The 16,654-nt window shown below is 46.9% G+C and overlaps 1 protein-coding gene across 1 annotated transcript; it reads right to left on the bottom strand.

Annotated features, from left to right (window-relative positions):
- Window positions 1–6,087: 6,087 nt before the first annotated feature.
- Window positions 6,088–13,973, bottom strand: LOC119182140 (gamma-secretase subunit Aph-1-like). Its single transcript, XM_075883636.1, has 2 exons — window positions 13,528–13,973; window positions 6,088–6,424 (listed from the first exon to the last, which is right to left on the bottom strand). The coding sequence occupies exons 1-2, from the start codon at window positions 13,971–13,973 to the stop codon at window positions 6,088–6,090; spliced, it is 783 nt and encodes a 260-aa protein (XP_075739751.1).
- Window positions 13,974–16,654: the final 2,681 nt, after the last annotated feature.

Below are 16,654 nucleotides of genomic sequence, written 5' to 3'. Positions count from 1 at the left end.
TGCGGGACGAATAGCACAGTCATGGTTGGTGTTTCAAGCAAAGGACATCGCCGGAAGCTCACGACTGCTAAATTTGGAAACTTAGAGGTGACACAGGAGTCATTTCGCCAAAAACAAGAGGAAGACCGGTCGCTGGATGTTTGTAGGGCGAAAGTCGACACCCTCATCCGCGGTAAAGAAACCACATACCACTCATTTATGTTCGAGAAAGGAATCTTGTACCGCGTTTACCACTTGACTCCGGGTAAATCAGTTCAACAAGCGGTGGTTCCAAAGGCGTTGCGTGTCCATGTGTTGCACTTGGCACATGAATCACCGATATCTGGTCACCAGGGTATCAAGAAGACGAAGGACCGAGTTTTGGAGTCGTTTTATTGGCCCGGTGTACAGGAGGAGGTACGAAGATTCGTAAAATCATGCGACGCATGCCAAAGGATCAGAGAACGTAGGTGCTAGCTATACAACATTAATGTAATAATGTACCATATGCCTAGGGACTCTCACATACAGACTATTCTCTTGGTGCAACAGTTCTGTACATTTGTTTGTCATAAGTCTTGTCTCCCGCGCACTTTGGACAGTTTTTTTTTAAAAAAAAGAAAAAAAACTTTTGAAAGGGGGGACTTTTGTCATGATATGCGCGGCAGGTTCATCTGGTGCGCGATGTTTGTGAGTTTGTGCTGTGCCGTACGCCGACGAAGATGACGATGAGACAAGGAAAAGGCGGAATCGTGTCGTCAAAGTCAAGCCAAGCGATGGGGAGAGAGAAGAAGAAGACGACGACGGGGCGCTCGAGAAGAAGGATCGGAACGAAACAGTGGCAGGCTGAAGCGCTCGTCGGGTCGTGGTCCCGAAGCCTACCTGTGCCTGTGTTCCGCACGAGCCTGGCTCCCTTCTACCGTGTGATCCAGCAGCCGGCGCCGGTCCGTTGTACTCGGATCCGGGCGTTTTCCAGACCTGGGCCTACTACTGGCTGACCGGGACGTGCTTGCCACACATCGACTCTGCCTCACGCTCCGCTCCGACCATGCCTGAGGCATCGCTGATGTCGGCGTAAGACGCAGCGCAACGCATCGACTCATCTGCCTTCGACGTCACACGGTGAAGTGTTTCGAACCTTGTGTAGTGCAGTGGGGGACTCCGCTAAGCGTCAGACCTTGTCTTTCGAGAACGTGTGTCGTGCTCGTACCTAAGGCAGTTCGTCGCTGTTGCCATGTAACACGCCAAGCTTCATTATCGTTTTCTTCTTTTTTTCGTGGCATTAAAGCCTTATAACTCAAGTTGCAAATGTCTTCGTCAGTCTCGACAACGATTATTTAAGTTGCCGAGATTACTCGAACCTTATCCCTCACAGGCCAAACAAAGGTCTTTAGCCACACCCTTGGTGTAAGTCCAGGGTCACCATTAGTGGCTACTTATCGCCAGAAAGCGACTTTACGGCTCTGTCTGGCGACAGAAATTTCAGGTTGGACCATGGATACTTTTTAGCTGCTTTTACTTTCTATTTCAGCGCGTTTAGTGGCCGTTTTTGTATTATTTTAGTATAAAACAGATAGTTAGTCGAAAGAAACCATCTGGCAGTTGCTTCTTGAACGAATGAAACCTATGAGCGAAGCTCTTTGGAAATGAGACGCGAACGATTATGCGCCTGATCTTGCTGCTGGCTTTCATGAAAGTGGTAGAGGGGGGGGGGGTAGGGAGAGGGCCTACTGCACTCTATGGCGGGAACGACTGAGCGAGTAAGCGTGCGGTGCGTGCCGCGTAGCTCGAGACATCTACCCGGAGCGCGTACCTGTTGTTTTGCTCGGCGCGCTTGCCTGGCGCAGGAAGCTTCGACTGCGACGGCGGAGTGCGGGTCTAACTTGCTGCGCTCCTAATCGCCATTTCATGCAAGCTCTTTTGTCGTTTTGGCTTATGCGCGCATATATCTGCCCCGCCAGTGGGCTAGTGCACATAAAGGTATAGCACTCTGAAACGCGGTTCCGAATACACAGCGCGGTTTATTAATGCATCTCCACCATTGTTCCAACTCCTCTTCTCCCCTCTTCTCAGCAGACTACCTACTACTAGCTTATGTCCCGAGTGTGTCGTGCCAGAAGAAAAAGAAAAGTATGCCACAGATAGGCCCCCCCCCCCTGCAGACAAGTGGCCATGGGCACTTGAAGAAAAAAAAAGATCAGATGGGGCTTGTCAGAGTGGGTGCCGGCTTGATCCTTTCAATGCTGACTGTGTCTTCATGCCCATTACGCAGGATTGTAAAATGATGTTCATAACGCTTGATGACTGGGAAAGGACTGTCATAGCGAGGCTGAAGAGCACGGCGAGACGCATCGACACGAACAAAAACGCGTGAAGATGTCTGTAGGTTTGCCAGCAGAAAAACGTCGTTCTTAATGTGAGCTGAAGTTGGTGAGGGAGCAAGTTTTGCATGAAGATCCGCAGACGCTGGACGAAAGAAGATTGATCTGAAACACTCTGCGTAGTAACGGGGCTGACGAGGTCACTAGGCAAATGGAGTGTGCAGCCATAAACCATCTCGGCTACAGAGCAGGCAAGTTCTGGTCGAAGTGTTGAACGCAGGCCGAGAAGCACGATAGGGAAGTGTGATACCCAATCTTCGGCGTGAGGCCGCGAGGCGAGTGCTGCTTTTAGATGACGGTGAAGTCTCTCCACTAAGCCATTGATGCTGGGTGATACGCAGTTGTGCGAATACGCGCACAACCCAGTATAGATGTGACAGAGGTGAAAAGCGCTGACTCAAACTGTCTGCCTCGATCAGTAGTCACCGTTGATGGTACACTGTAATGGCTAATCCAGGTAGCAAGAAAGGTACGAGCAACTGTTTCTGCCGTGATGTCAGACATCGGAGCTGCTTAAGGCCACCTAGAGTACCTGTCAACACACGTAAGCAAATACGTATTTCCCCGACATGGAGGTAATGGGCCGACAATGTCCAAATGAATGGTGTCGAAACGTGCATCAGGGAGAGGGAATTTTCCCCATGGAGGCTTCGTGTGCCGTTGCACCTTGATACGCTGACATGCTCTGCAAGTGCGAAACAAGTCACGAATGTTAGCGCGTATGCGCAGCCAGACACAGCGTTCAGTGACCAGATGTTGCGTAGCTCTTACGCCTGGAGGTCAAATGGAGTGGAGGGTGTCAAAAACCGCACGACGAAGCTGTGAAGGAACATAGATACGAGTGCAGTTGTGTGAAACATCGCACCAGAGCGTAACGTCGTCGTCGGGAAAGTTGACTTGTTCGAGTCGGAGGGAAGTAGAGGATCAGAGTCGTGGAAGCTCATCGTCTAATGCCTGTGCCTCCGCGAGCGAGGACAATAAAAGGTCAACACTGTCGAAATTTGGGATTGTTGATGCATTGTGACGACAGAAAATAGCGCAAAGAAACGGGGACACAAGACGAGGACACACGGCACCTGTGCCGTGTGTCCTCGTTTTGTGTCCCCGTTTCTTTGCGCTATTTTCTGTCGTCACAATGAAAGGTCGGTGGTGCCTGTCGTGGCATTGATGGTAATACGACTGAGCGCGTCCACTGCGCTCTTAAAGCTGCCTTTTACATAACGTATGTCTTTGGTGAGTTCGGCAAAGAAAGCAAGGTGTCGAAGTTGTCTAGGAGTGTGCGTGGCACGGCAGGAACGTAAAGCCAAAACAAGGGGCTTGTAATCGGTAAGAATGGCAAATTGTCGCCCTTCAAGGAAGTACCTGAATGCTTCACCGCAAGGTAGGCCGCGAGAAGCTCCCGTCCGTAAGTACTATATCGGCGCTCAGTGTCGCTTAACTTGCGGGAAAAGAAGGAAATTGGAGCCCATGCACCATTGATCTATTGGTGAAGAGCCGCCCCAACTGCTTCTGAAGAAGCGTCCACCATGAGGCTATTGGGAGCAGGGTGTGCAGGGTGGTGCAGGAGGGGGGCCTGGGCGAGCTTGGTAATACTTGTCGAGCTTGGCGATCTTGGTAATACCTGATAATACTTGTCGAAGTCTGAGGCGTCTGGTCTGGAGTTTTATTGTCGGAACTCAAATGTCCTCACTCGAGTCGTCTGCATTACTCAGATTGAAAAAATCGTCGGTAGAAGCGGCCGAAGTGCTAGCAACAGCTGGATGGATGAATGGATGGATAGATGTGGCTGTACCCTTTAAATTGGGCGGTGACTAACGCCCTCTAGCCGTTTTCCTTAGTGAACTAACCACTAGTTTTATCTTTTTTTCCCTTTAAATAGTGAAGTTGAGGACTGTTACTTTGCAGTGAAGGGTTTAATTTTCACTCGTGTCTTGACTTCAGCCACTAATCAGATAACCTTCTTCTAGTTAATTCTACCCGCTTAAAGTCTATTTTGCCCTCTCTGTCCCTAAAACCCAGTGCTTTGAAAAACTCTGCGCCATCATCCTGAAGCCCTTTACAGAACATTATAGATGTGTTCAGCAGTTTCCTCCTCCTCCTCTCCACATGCACTGCATACCGTGTCTACCCCTTCGTATTTGGCCCGATATATCTTGGTTCGCAACACTCCCATCCTTGCCTCAAACAGTGGAGAACTACCCCGAGTATTACCATAGATCCTTTCTTCGACAATTTCTTGCTTAAAAGTTCGATAGGTCTTTAGTGCAGACTTCCTAATTACGCCAATTCTCCACATGTCAGTCTCCATTTCCTTCACTTTCTTCTTAACCGATAGTTCTTTTTGGTTTGGCCACCTGCTGCTTTCTAAGTATTGATCAGTCAATTTCCTGGTTCGCTTCTTCCATTTCGTATCGACATTCTTCATGCACAAGTAGCTGAAAACCTTCCTAGCCCAACGCTCCTCCCCCATCTCTCTCAATGTCTTCTCAAATTTTATCTTGCTGTTAGCTTAATCCCCTGCCCTCAAATGATGTCCATCTTATGTCACCCCGTACTCCTGATTTGGTGTATTCCCATGAGCTCCTAAAGCAAGCCTACCAATTCCACGTTGCTTAATTTCTAATCTTGCTTGAACTTCTGATCTCATGCAGAAGACCACATTGCCGAACGTCAGCCCAGGGACCATGACCCCTTTCCATATTCCTCTCACAACATCATACCTCTTGTAATTCCACAGCGCCCTATTTTTCATCACTGCTGCATTCCTGTTACCTTTAGCCGTCACGTATATTTTATCATCTCTTAGGTACTCGGTCCCATTGCTTATCCATACGCCCAGATATCAGATATTTGTATTTATCTGTTATCTCTAGCGTGACTTCCTGCATCCTAAGCTTACAACCTTCATTATCATTGAAAATCATGACTGCTGATTTTCCCTTACTTAATCTGAAATCTCCCTCATTTCCGCAGATGTCCATCAATCTCTGCAAATCTTTCTTGTTTACCAAAACCAAACCAAATTGCAGCGCAGCTTGGCAGAGAAATGTAAACAAAGGAAAGAGAGAGGGGAAAGTTGGTTGCCCAAGCTTAGGCTAGATAATGCTACGTGTCCGTAAAACGCGTGTTTTCAATATTTGCGGGAGATTTGAATTTATCGCAGCTCCATGTCCGACTGGCTATGGGTCCGTAGCGAAAGAGTTCATATGCAACTTCGGTATAAAAAATTTTAGTGTATTCAAATGTGCACGTTGGGTCGTTGTGATTTTGGTGTAGTATATCAAGCTAACGAAAGAGCCTCGAGAGCACAAAGACATAGCTAGCTGGATAAATGGCCACAAAGCACGTGCCTTTAGTTTGATGAAAAAAAAAATGCTTCACGTGAAAAAAAAAAATCACTGCCATTACCGTTTACCGAGTGTGAAAAATGGCAAGCAAAATGGCAAGCAAATGAGAAGCAAGAACGGATTGCTTTCATATATGGCCTCTAAGACAACCAGATTAAGGAGGCGTGGTACCATTCATGAGGTATGGTGCCTGGATGAGGCCGTTTTCTGGCTCTTGAGACACACGTGCGAGCCCGTAAAACGGTTTATTAGGAACTGCCGCGAAATTGAAAAGTTTGAAAGTTGGTAAAGTAGATCGTGAGGAAGGCATCTTGACCTCCAGCAGGCACAGCTTGACGTAACTCTCGTGTCCGATCTTTCGCACAGCCGCCTTACTATGGCTACGCCGTCTCGTGCTCGGAGCCTTCGGGCGAGCTGCGGCCTTGTGCGAGACCCAGTCGGGACCAGGCGCGACCGGCCTGGCCGCCGGTTACGACGAAGGCCACGGCGGCCGTCAGGAAGAGGAGGCCCACGATGGCGGCCAACGGTACGCCGAAGTGTCCGCGCGAGTACATCAGCGTGGCGCCTGAGGCGAACATGTGTGCTACTAGCGGGAAGGCGATAAGCAGCATGCTTTGAAGGCACAGGGCTTGGAAGGCGACCACGCTCCACAGGGTGTGCAGCACCGTCAGAATGCCCGTGGTCAATGCCGACGCCAGGATGAACGATTTAGGAATGCTGCATAAAGGTGAACAAGGAAACAGCCATAGCCGTCTGTGCAAAACTGTTACCATAATTTTCTTTTCTGTACAGCAGAAAAATTGCCGCGCAGTGTGTGTAATGATGACAAGGCAATACGAAAACATTCCGTGAAACATATCCAAGCAGTGTTTGTCTTAAGTGTGTTCAAAATACTTTGGGACTGCATACGTTTCAAGTAGTGTTGCCGAATGTCGGAGAGCGAAAATCGCTAGATTGAAGCGTAATAAGTAGCTAAACAAACCTAGCAAGGAGCTAGAAAGTAGCTAAATTATCTTGCCAAGCATTTGTCAGGCATTTTCTCAAGTCTAACGAATTTACAGCTAGCTGTGTTAATTTACTGATTATGAACAAAACTATATAAAATGTTTTTTTTGCACGTAACTACGCAGAACACCAATGATCTGAAAGAAAAGTGTTCCCGGTTTGATTCCAATAATTTAAGGCAGGTGGGTTTTCAGAAAAGCGTCCAGGCTTCCGCGCTCATCAAAAACGAGCTGCGTATGCACGTAGCTTTATATATATATATATATATATTATCTTTCTTTTTGAATAATTGTCACTAAGGAGATAAGGAGAAAACTCCAAAAGGAAAATAGGACAACGCATTGGAGAAGCAAGGGATCAATTTTTTGTTTTAATTGGTGAATTACCGGTGTGTCCGGAAGTCAAAGTGCATGCAAGGTGCACGCAGGTGAAGCAACACCAAGGTCATGCTTTTACGGAAATATGGACGCTCACTTCATCACCGTGTAGATTTTTCAACATGAAAGTGTTTTATGCAGTGGTACTCCAAGGCTTCGCTGACGTACTTACGGAACTACATCGAAAAATATATATTGAAAGATTGCAAGGAAAAAAATCGGGAGGCAAGCATTCGTCGCACGGAATTGAACCAGCACCAATTCGATTTTCAGCGCAGGATGCTAACCAAGAAGCGTACTTTGAGCACGCTTCGTGCTAACTAACTAACTAATTAACTTCGTGCTTTGCCAACGGGAAGCCAGTTATGTGCACCATACACCGTTTGGCAGTCCTCGAAGCTTCGAAACTTTGCTGTTTTCGTTACGAGTGGCGAGATGGCGGGACAAGCTCTCGTTGGCTAAAGCTACCGTGGCTAAAGCCCAACGTGGTCTCTCCTGCGCGCGAGCATATCATATTCGTAATTTGGGAGAGGACGAAGGTCACTTCGCGTGCTGACATAGTCACGTTTACGAAAGGAGCACAGTCCAAACACACGACCTAGAAATAATCGTGACGTTTATTATCGTTTCGCTTGAGTTTACTGCACTCGTTTCGTGCGTCTTCCTGTTCGAGCAGCGCGCGTGTTGAGCTGTAACAGTTGTTTGTTCCGTGCTCATTGTGTGTATGCTAATTCCGCTCGTGCTTTTTGCTTGAAGTGTGCGCTGCAAGATTCGAGCTGCTTGCCGTTTTTAACGTAACTTTGCAATTTGTTGCTGTCGCTGAAACAATCCACTGTAACTGCTCAATTACCCCTGTACTGACACGTTTCGCCTGCCGCGTTTTTTTTTTGCTTTGAACTCATGTGTTGAGAAGCAAATGTGTCTTCTATCCAAAATCGTTATCTTGAGGTTCCTATCGTTCATTTGTGAAATAATATTTACCTTGCCCCTCTTAGCTGGTGACAGCACACGAAAAAAATTATAATGCACATTACCGTAATGTTTAACAAACGCAGGATGGACTCACCCTCGGAATTCGTAAAATGGCAGGACAAGTATGAAGTTACGGTCAGTCTCTCGGTGCATGCAATTATTTGGCGATATCTGCCATTTGCAGAGCATAATCGTTTGCCGCTGAAAATGATACTGTTGTGCCGACTTCCGAGTCAAATCACTTGGTAAGCTTGTGCCATCTTGTCTTTTGTGTGTGGGTCATGACATTTTGATGCTTGGAAAAATGAAATAAAGCGGACGAAAAGTCATCCTTTCCATCGGTGGGATTCTGTTGGTGGAAATAGCGATTTTTGTATCTCCTATGCTTTGCTTGAATAAATGACCTGTACAAGTATTTTTCGAAAATGCCATAACACTACAGCTAGAGTTAGCTAAAATAACTCTTTCAGGTGCTATTAATTTTGAATACGAAGATAAAATAGCTAGTCGTAGCTTAATCAAAATATTGGCAACAACTGGAGTTCAAAAGTAGCTAATTCTAGTTACGAAATAGCTAAATTATGTTTCAGAATGGGACGATCACACTTGGATTTCTACTATACGGGAGAGCAGACAGCGGTCCCAGTAATTGTGTGTGTTTAGAAAAAAATTGAGAGCACTTCAGAGTACTATATGCACTCTACTACAGCAGAGATAAGGTTTAAACCTCCTAGGAGAGAGCCAAAGGGTGTCCCGGTAACGGCCAGTGAGTCGGTTTAGGAAAAGTGGTTAAAGGAGCCCTGAAACACTTTTTCAAGTAACCATGGAATGAATTCACTGGAAGAGATGATTGCCTCACGAAATCAACGCTGCAAAAATTTTAAGAATCCGTCCAGTGCGAGTGAAGTTACAAAGGTTTGTCGCATGCTGCAATTGCCTTCTCTCCTCTCGACCCGTCGAAAGCGCTGGAAGCTAAGAAGAGAGGGATGGCTGGGCCACAAAAAAAACGTCAGGCGCGCATCGCGACCTTGAGCACTTCTAAATGCGAAGCATTTCTTAGCGAGCTTCGGTGACTTTGAGCGTATCTATCTATCTATCTATCTATCTATCTATCTATCTATCTATCTATCTATCTATCTATCTATCTATCTATCTATCTATCTATCTATCTATCTATCTATCTATCTATCTATCTATCTATCTATCTATCTATCTATCTATCTATCTATCTATCTATCTATCTATCTATCTATCTATCTATCCGCTCACATTTGGGTGCTCGCGTGGTCGCCCCCTTAACTTGGCATGAACCGAATTAGCATGGGAGGGTAAAATGGTTTGACGAATATGACATGCTGGTCAAAATTTGAATAATGTCACAATCCCGCCGCGTACGTCGTCTGACACTTCTCGCCAGATGGTGGCATATACCCACAGGTGGGTATGTGCCGTTGGTATGCGGGTACGTGCCACAGGTGATAGACAGTGCCTACCTAGGAACAACGAGAACCCACATGGGCAATTTTAATGCGCGAGCGTTAAGAAATACTCGACATCGGCAGCGTCGACCCAACGATTGCAAAGAATAAATGTCAGGGTTTTAGCTGGAATCCTACCCAAGCATTTTGCGTGGCAATGAAGCATTTTAACACAGAGCTACGCCAGGTCTCAAAACTATACTTTTCAAATAGACGCTAATCTTTGTGAAAAGTCAATAGTGGTTGCAGTGCTGCCTACCCAATTTTATAAACATTACTCATGTACTCCTTTGATAGAGTAATCACGTCGAGTTGACGCCAATTGTGGTTATTCGCCATACGCTGAAGTTGATTTATCTAGTAGTGTCACAGGGCCAGCATCTTCGCGAACATCTGCGCTTCATATCAGCTTCTGATGTTGCTAATACGCATGTTCCAGTTGGCTATGTTAAGAAAGTGCAAAAATCTCGTTATATAAACATCTGGAACTCTTTCAAGTTATGTCTGGCCGTGCAACATTTGTACATATACCTAGCGTCATTTCATGACGCGTTGCACAATACATAATTGCAACACAGTCACCTTCCCTCCACATACTTCGCATAGCGTCGATTCCCAGGTACGTGGGATCTGCCGATTTATTTGTAATTTTTTTCTTCGAATGCGTGGTTTCTTCAGTGTGATCGCGCGCGCACGCGTGTGCAAGTAGCGGTCTCCGATGGCAATATTTGCAACGAGTGAGCGCGCCAAGTTCTAATCAGCCAGTGGCTGATGGTGGGCTTACTACGTGTGATTTTTCGGCATATTGCGTAGTTTGTCGAGAGAAGAGACGGCAATTTTTTGCTTACTTTGATAATTTATTGTGAATTCTAGGCCGCGTCCTGCGCTATAATATTTGGCTCGCGTGTTGTAGGGAGCCTTTACTACTGATCGGCAGCGTTTTCTGACCATGCTCAAAAAGTGTGGCAAGGCCCCTTTAACGGTTTAGAGTACTTGGTACTCTACTATGGGAGAGCATATAGCCATAAAGTAACATAGATATAGCCGTCCCGAAACAAGGATTCCATGGGACGAGCGTGTGTTTAGAAACAGTGTTCAACGATTTTGAGTACTTGGTACTCTACTATGGGAGAGCAGGAAGCCGTCCCACTATGCATAAAAGATCTCATGCAGCTGTGTGTTTAGAAAAAGTGGGTAATGGTTTAGAGTACTAAAGGTACTCTACTATGGGAGAGCTTAAAGCCATCCCGTTGGCAGCTCTGTGTGTTTAGATAGAGTTGATAACGATTTAGAGCACGCAGTACTCTACTACGGGAGAGCATAAGCCGCTTCATTAAGAGGCTGTGTTTAGAAGTGGTTAACGATTTAGAGTACTCGGTACTCTACTATGGGAGAGCTGAGAGTCGTCCCACGGAAAATGGAGCCTCAAAGCACTTTATTATACAAGAAAGACATTGGCATGATACGTGGAGTGCCGGACGACGATGAAGCTGTGGAAATGCGGCCCCATAGTGTGTGCCGGTGACATGCTTATTTGTACGAGCAGTTTTCCAATGAGTGGTGGTCTCTTCATCATGTGCTTGTCGAGAATACACTGTTCCTGATATCTCTATCTGAACTTTTATTGAGGTCGCTTGTCATTCCATGGTGCCGCATTTTCTTGAATATGGCCACGTGACCTTCGTTGTTGAATGTTGTAATAAGGAAAGTGTCGCGCTAGGTGAAACCAGCATGAGGAAGGCAAAAAACACAGCATATTCACGGAATGAATGATGATGAGTGGGCGAAGCATCCGTCAGTCCGGCCATGCTTTCGTCCGTCCGTTCCTTCTTGCTTCTGTCCATACGTGCGTCCGTCCTTGCTTCCGTCCATGCCACCTTCCGTGTATCCGTCCATACGTGCGTTTGTCCCTCCTTACGTGCGTCCGTCCGCGCGTTCATTCGTCCGTTTGTGCGTCCGTCCGTCCGTGATCACATAGAAACATAAAAACCGTAATGCCATAGAAAGAAAAAAAAACGGAAAAGAAAACACACTGTTCAACGCAGAGATGCGGTTTAGTTGATGAGATTACAGCCTGTGGGTTTTAGCAAGCGCAGCGGAATAAAAGAAAATAATCAGACTTGTAAAGAGGACGGGCGCTAGATCTCAAACGGAAGTTTACTGACACTGTGGGCTTTGCGAACGTCTGTATATTTTTCATGGCGTTATATCAGTAAACTTACATTGGAAGTCTAGCGCTCGTCCAGTTTACGTGTCCTTTTCTTTCATGCTTGTTCCGCTGCGTTTGCAAAAATGCACAAGAAAAGCACCCCTGCAAAGTGGCGTCGTTGCAGGGCTTGACGTCCCCGCATGGGAAGCCTAAGCCCGGCCACCTGGTAAAGTTGCTGGTTTCTGTCAGTAAAGATCATTCCTCCCTAATATGTCAGACACCCACATTCCAAGCTTCGCTTAATTGCCTCCATTGTCCCGATAGGGCAAGAGATCCCCGAATTTATTTTAAATAGGAAAATTCAGATCGGCTACGTCGGTTAAGTGGTACACGCCGCACATGCTGCAAACATGGGTTGTTAAGCGCGACATCCATTGTATACTCGTCGGCAAACAAGTAAGGTCCTATCAATCAAGCCTGCGTTGCGGTGGTTTGTGCTTGCACAGCATGCGCCGCGCATGTGTGGATGACATGTGCAATGCTGTGGCTCGTCACGGGTTATCTGTTCCACAAGCTGCCGCGAAAGCAGCGCCACGTATCGGCGTCACTTTCTTTTGCCTCTTGATACGGGATAAAATAGGGACGCCTAATGACACAGAGACTGTAATCACGGATTATTTTTCCAGTAGGGAAGTTGTATTGTACACGCAATTTGTACATAAACAAACGAAACAAAGAAAACAAGTAAGAAAAGTACGAATCTTACAAATTAGCGCTAAAGGACAGTAGGCGCAGTATAAATGCTTTTCTACACGGCAGCATTATGGAAGTGCCGCTTGTTTGCGACCTTGAAAAGCAACTGAAAAAAAAAGTTCACTCTATTCAAATTGCAAGAAGGATGCCTAATTATGTCACTCTAATTGACGATATTTCTACTTCAACTAGTATCTAGTCGCCTGTTCTGGCCAGTATAATTCTACTTAAGCGTTCTGCTTTCGTTTTACATCTTGCATTGGTTTTCTTATATTTGAAAGACGTTAGGAAAGAGCTGGTCTTCTATTTTCTGGACCAGCAATGAGGTGACCACTTTGGACACGTACACGTGGTGGTATATTCTTGCTATCGTACAGAGGACGTCTCGCAAAAATGCACGCACACGCATCGCATGAAATTCCAGAATTTCCAACCAGCACGTGCCTTATTTTTCGGAGGATGGAAAACGACTGACGTCAAGCAGACATCTCATCAAACTAACGAGGGGTTGGATCTTTTGTCCTTCCGTCTTCAGAGTCTATATGCGCTATATGACTCTTGGAAACTGATCCCCGCTCACTGTCGCCAAGCCTTTCGAGGCGTTACTGCATCTATGACAGTTTTTAGAGATGCCAACGTCAAGGTAATCTAGCCGCTCTGCTCTCGACCTTTAGCGAATAAAAATTTCCTATGACGTGGTAAGTATGTACTTTTCCAGTGAGCCTTCCCTTCATTCTTTTTATGACCAGAACTCAAAATTGTCACATAGATCTCCGTTTTAGGATTATACCTTCCTCCTCCATTCTTCCTTGCGTATAGCAGCGCTCTGTCTTGCAAGGATAGATAACCTAGGCAAGTTGATACGGTTGTCATCTTACAACATCAGCAACGCGCTCAATGACTAAGACAAAAGCTAGTGTAGGAACGAAAACGGTTGTGTTTCATGCGAGTCTACGCGCATCCCTATTGTTTATATGAGCCCTCTTGGCACTGCGACGAAGTGCATCAGGGCATGTGAATCCGCAGTGACCACCGAGGCGAATTGCGATGGGAAACCTTGCCGTGTGGAGCTACCTAGAGACGTACCTCTTCGCGGTACCCGCGACACCGGGAGGAACTCCCGCATCGGCAATGTCCGCCAGCGAGTTGAGCAGTGAGCAGGCTCCACTGGCGACGCCGAAGCCGAGGCCCGAAGCGTACGCCAGCGCAGCCCTGCTCCGAGCCAGTTGCGCATCTCCGGCGAGCGCAGCCAACTTGAGCGAGTGGTCTGCCTTGCGCAGCGCCAGTAGGGTGGCGAGTCGGGCGCCCTCTTGGAAGAGCACGGCGATGGCCACGACCACGTCCAGGGATGAGCCGAGCGGCGAGAGCACGAACCAGGCGAGCGAGGACAGCAGCAGCGACAGTATCCAGCTGAAGGAAGACAGGAGCAGCACCACGACTCGGCTCGGGTGTCGCGCGATGGTCAGCGCGAACATGGACAGCGCCGGTCCGAAGCCCATCAGGCCGTATCCCAGGCTTTCACTCGCGGTCATGATCGACGCACGGCTTCTTCTCCGGCTGACTCTGCAGACGTCTTGACGTTCTTGTTCTGGTTCACGTATTAACTGTGACGCATACCCACTGTGTGGGATTGGCTAAGAATTGAGTGGTTTTATAAAATAGTATAAAGTTTCAGAATATTTTAAGGACATATGCCAGTAATCACGTTATTGTGTAGCATGTAGTCCAGGTATTCTCGCAGTAATGTTTGGTCAGAAGCGTTAGTAACGATACGACAAATAACAGTCGTCGGCAAACGTGAATGCGGAAATTTGAAGATACATGCAAAGGTATAGGTTGTTAATGTGAATTAGATATAGAGGACTAAGGGCAGAGCCCTGTGGCACGTCTAGAGTCCAGTATCTCCCTGGAACAAGGTCTTAAATTTCTCTCCTTGCCCTCTTAGCACTAACCGATTGATCGTCTTTTTTTTTGCGTACCAGTTTCTAAATAGGGACTTCATCCATGGTCCCTACAGTCGTAACTTGCCAAGAACTTGTACATCCTCCACGGTGCCCAGATGTGGGCTTATCCTTTGTTAGCCACTGTCACACAACTAGCAAAAACCAGGTACGTACAATGATGTGTGCAAGGTGAACTGCAACACGTTTCCAAGTAACCCTCAACCAATCAATTTTTGCCGGAAACCAATGGCGTTTGCGTGACCTGTCAAGTCCTAGCCGACACCTACGATTTCGTCGCTTCGTGCCCCGCCAGCCTACCTCCCTTTTCATCCCCCTTTGCCATCCCAACTAGACAGGCCTGGGAGGAGTACCTTCGCGGCTGCTTCACCTTGGATGTAGGGTGCCTCGATGCTCTGGGCGCGTGTATCGAGGTACCTTACTTGGATGCTCGACGCTCCTTAGTGAAGCGCGTCTGGGCAGCGGCCACCTATATATATTGACGTCCCGCAATAGGGTCTGGCCGCTCAAGCATGCAGTTCAGCAACCCTGTGGTTACTCTTAATAAATAAAGGTTTATCCTACCACCATGAACAGCTTCAAAAAATGGTAAAAATTTTAGAGTATGAGCAGAATTGGAGATGCATCGCGCGCTGTATACAATAGCTTTCGCTCTTCTCTTGTACCGACAAACACGCTGGAAGCTAAGTAGGGAGGAATGGAACGGGTCAAAGATACGTCACGCACGTGTCATGAGCTAGAGCACTTTTAAGGACTAAGCACCTTACGGAGGCCGTTGTGCGTTGTCCATTGTATCCGTTATACGCCATGACTATCAAGGATAAGCGCGTTAGCTCATGCAAGGCACCTGATAACGATGACGCTGAAAACTCGAGTGGACGCTGCGTTGCGAATGCGTATAAAAGCGCGTTCCAGACCACGGAGCATTTCCTTTTTGTCAAGGATGAAGACGAACGTAAGGCGCGGGAAGCGGCGACTCAAAAGCAACGCCGACGAAAAACTGCTCCGAAAATTAGGGCGTGAAAAGCAGCGCAAAACGACAAAAACGCCAAGAGGAGTTTGGGGTGCGGGATGCAGCAGCTCAACGGCAACGCCGACTGGCTTGTGCAGTATGTGACGTCTCAATGTGCTGTATGATTCATTTCGTTGACTGGGAACAACCAACAGCCACACGTAGAACGCACAGAGACCTCGCTTTTGCCAAGTTCAGGCTGCATTCGATGGAACAATCATTGGCTCTGCATTTCACGGACCGCGTGGCAACAATAATGAATGCAAAACGAAATCCTCTGCTCTAGACGACATGCTATTTATGACTAATAAACATTGTATATAACTGTTGAGCTTGTCCTGCGCCCGGGCAACTCCTTCGGGTTCCACGAAGGCAAAACGGAATCCACTACTCAAGACGGCATACTACTCATGAATAATAAACATTGTATATAACTGCGCTCGTCCTGCACCCGGGCAACTCCTTTGGGAGTCACTCACTATCGCTCTATCGTTTCAACTAGCCTGCCCCACTCAGATTTGGGTGCACGTTAAAGAACCCCAGGTGGTCAAAATTTCCGGAGCCCTCCACTACGGCGTCTCTCATAATCATATGGTGGTTTTGGGACGTTAAACCCCACTAATCAATCAATCAGCCTGCCCCAAACATTGTATATACCTGTACACTCGTATACATGCGTGAGTGGTTATTGGCACGAATTTACGGTGAGAACGAACGATCCTACAGCTTCGCCCACTCGTCGTCATTCACTTCGTGGATAGGCAGTGATATTTTTTTTTCGAACGCGTGACTCTCAGTGTGATCGCGAGTGAGTGAGCGTGCACGTGGTGGCCCCCTGCGGCGGCCGCAATAACTACGCAGCACGCGACACCTAATATATACGAGTTTTATACGAAAATCCACTAATCCGAGCCAAGCTGAATAAGCCGTGTGATGCCTCGCTCACGATGGATATCCCCTGCCTAGCAATAGCAAGCACAATTAAACTCACCAGTTATTCTCATATGATGGCTCATATCCAATGCAGGGCAATGGCTGTGTAGTAGGTGATTTTTTCGGTATTTTTTGTATTTTGTATTACTTGTATAAGCTATAATAACTGAACTATCCAATTTAGGTACTACTTATTTTAAATTAAATAGTTGATTTATGGAGAATTTAGATAGATTCTCTCTTAGACTGAACGGTGAATTCCTCAATGGCGAAGAAAACATCCTTGTGACTGTAGGCTAGAGTAGAT

Source organism: Rhipicephalus microplus, unplaced genomic scaffold, assembly GCF_043290135.1.
Source record: "Rhipicephalus microplus isolate Deutch F79 unplaced genomic scaffold, USDA_Rmic scaffold_18, whole genome shotgun sequence".
In the NCBI taxonomy this organism is placed as follows: domain Eukaryota; kingdom Metazoa; phylum Arthropoda; class Arachnida; order Ixodida; family Ixodidae; genus Rhipicephalus; species Rhipicephalus microplus.
Note: the sequence above shows the minus strand (reverse complement) of the source record. Positions and strands in the feature narration are given on the sequence as shown.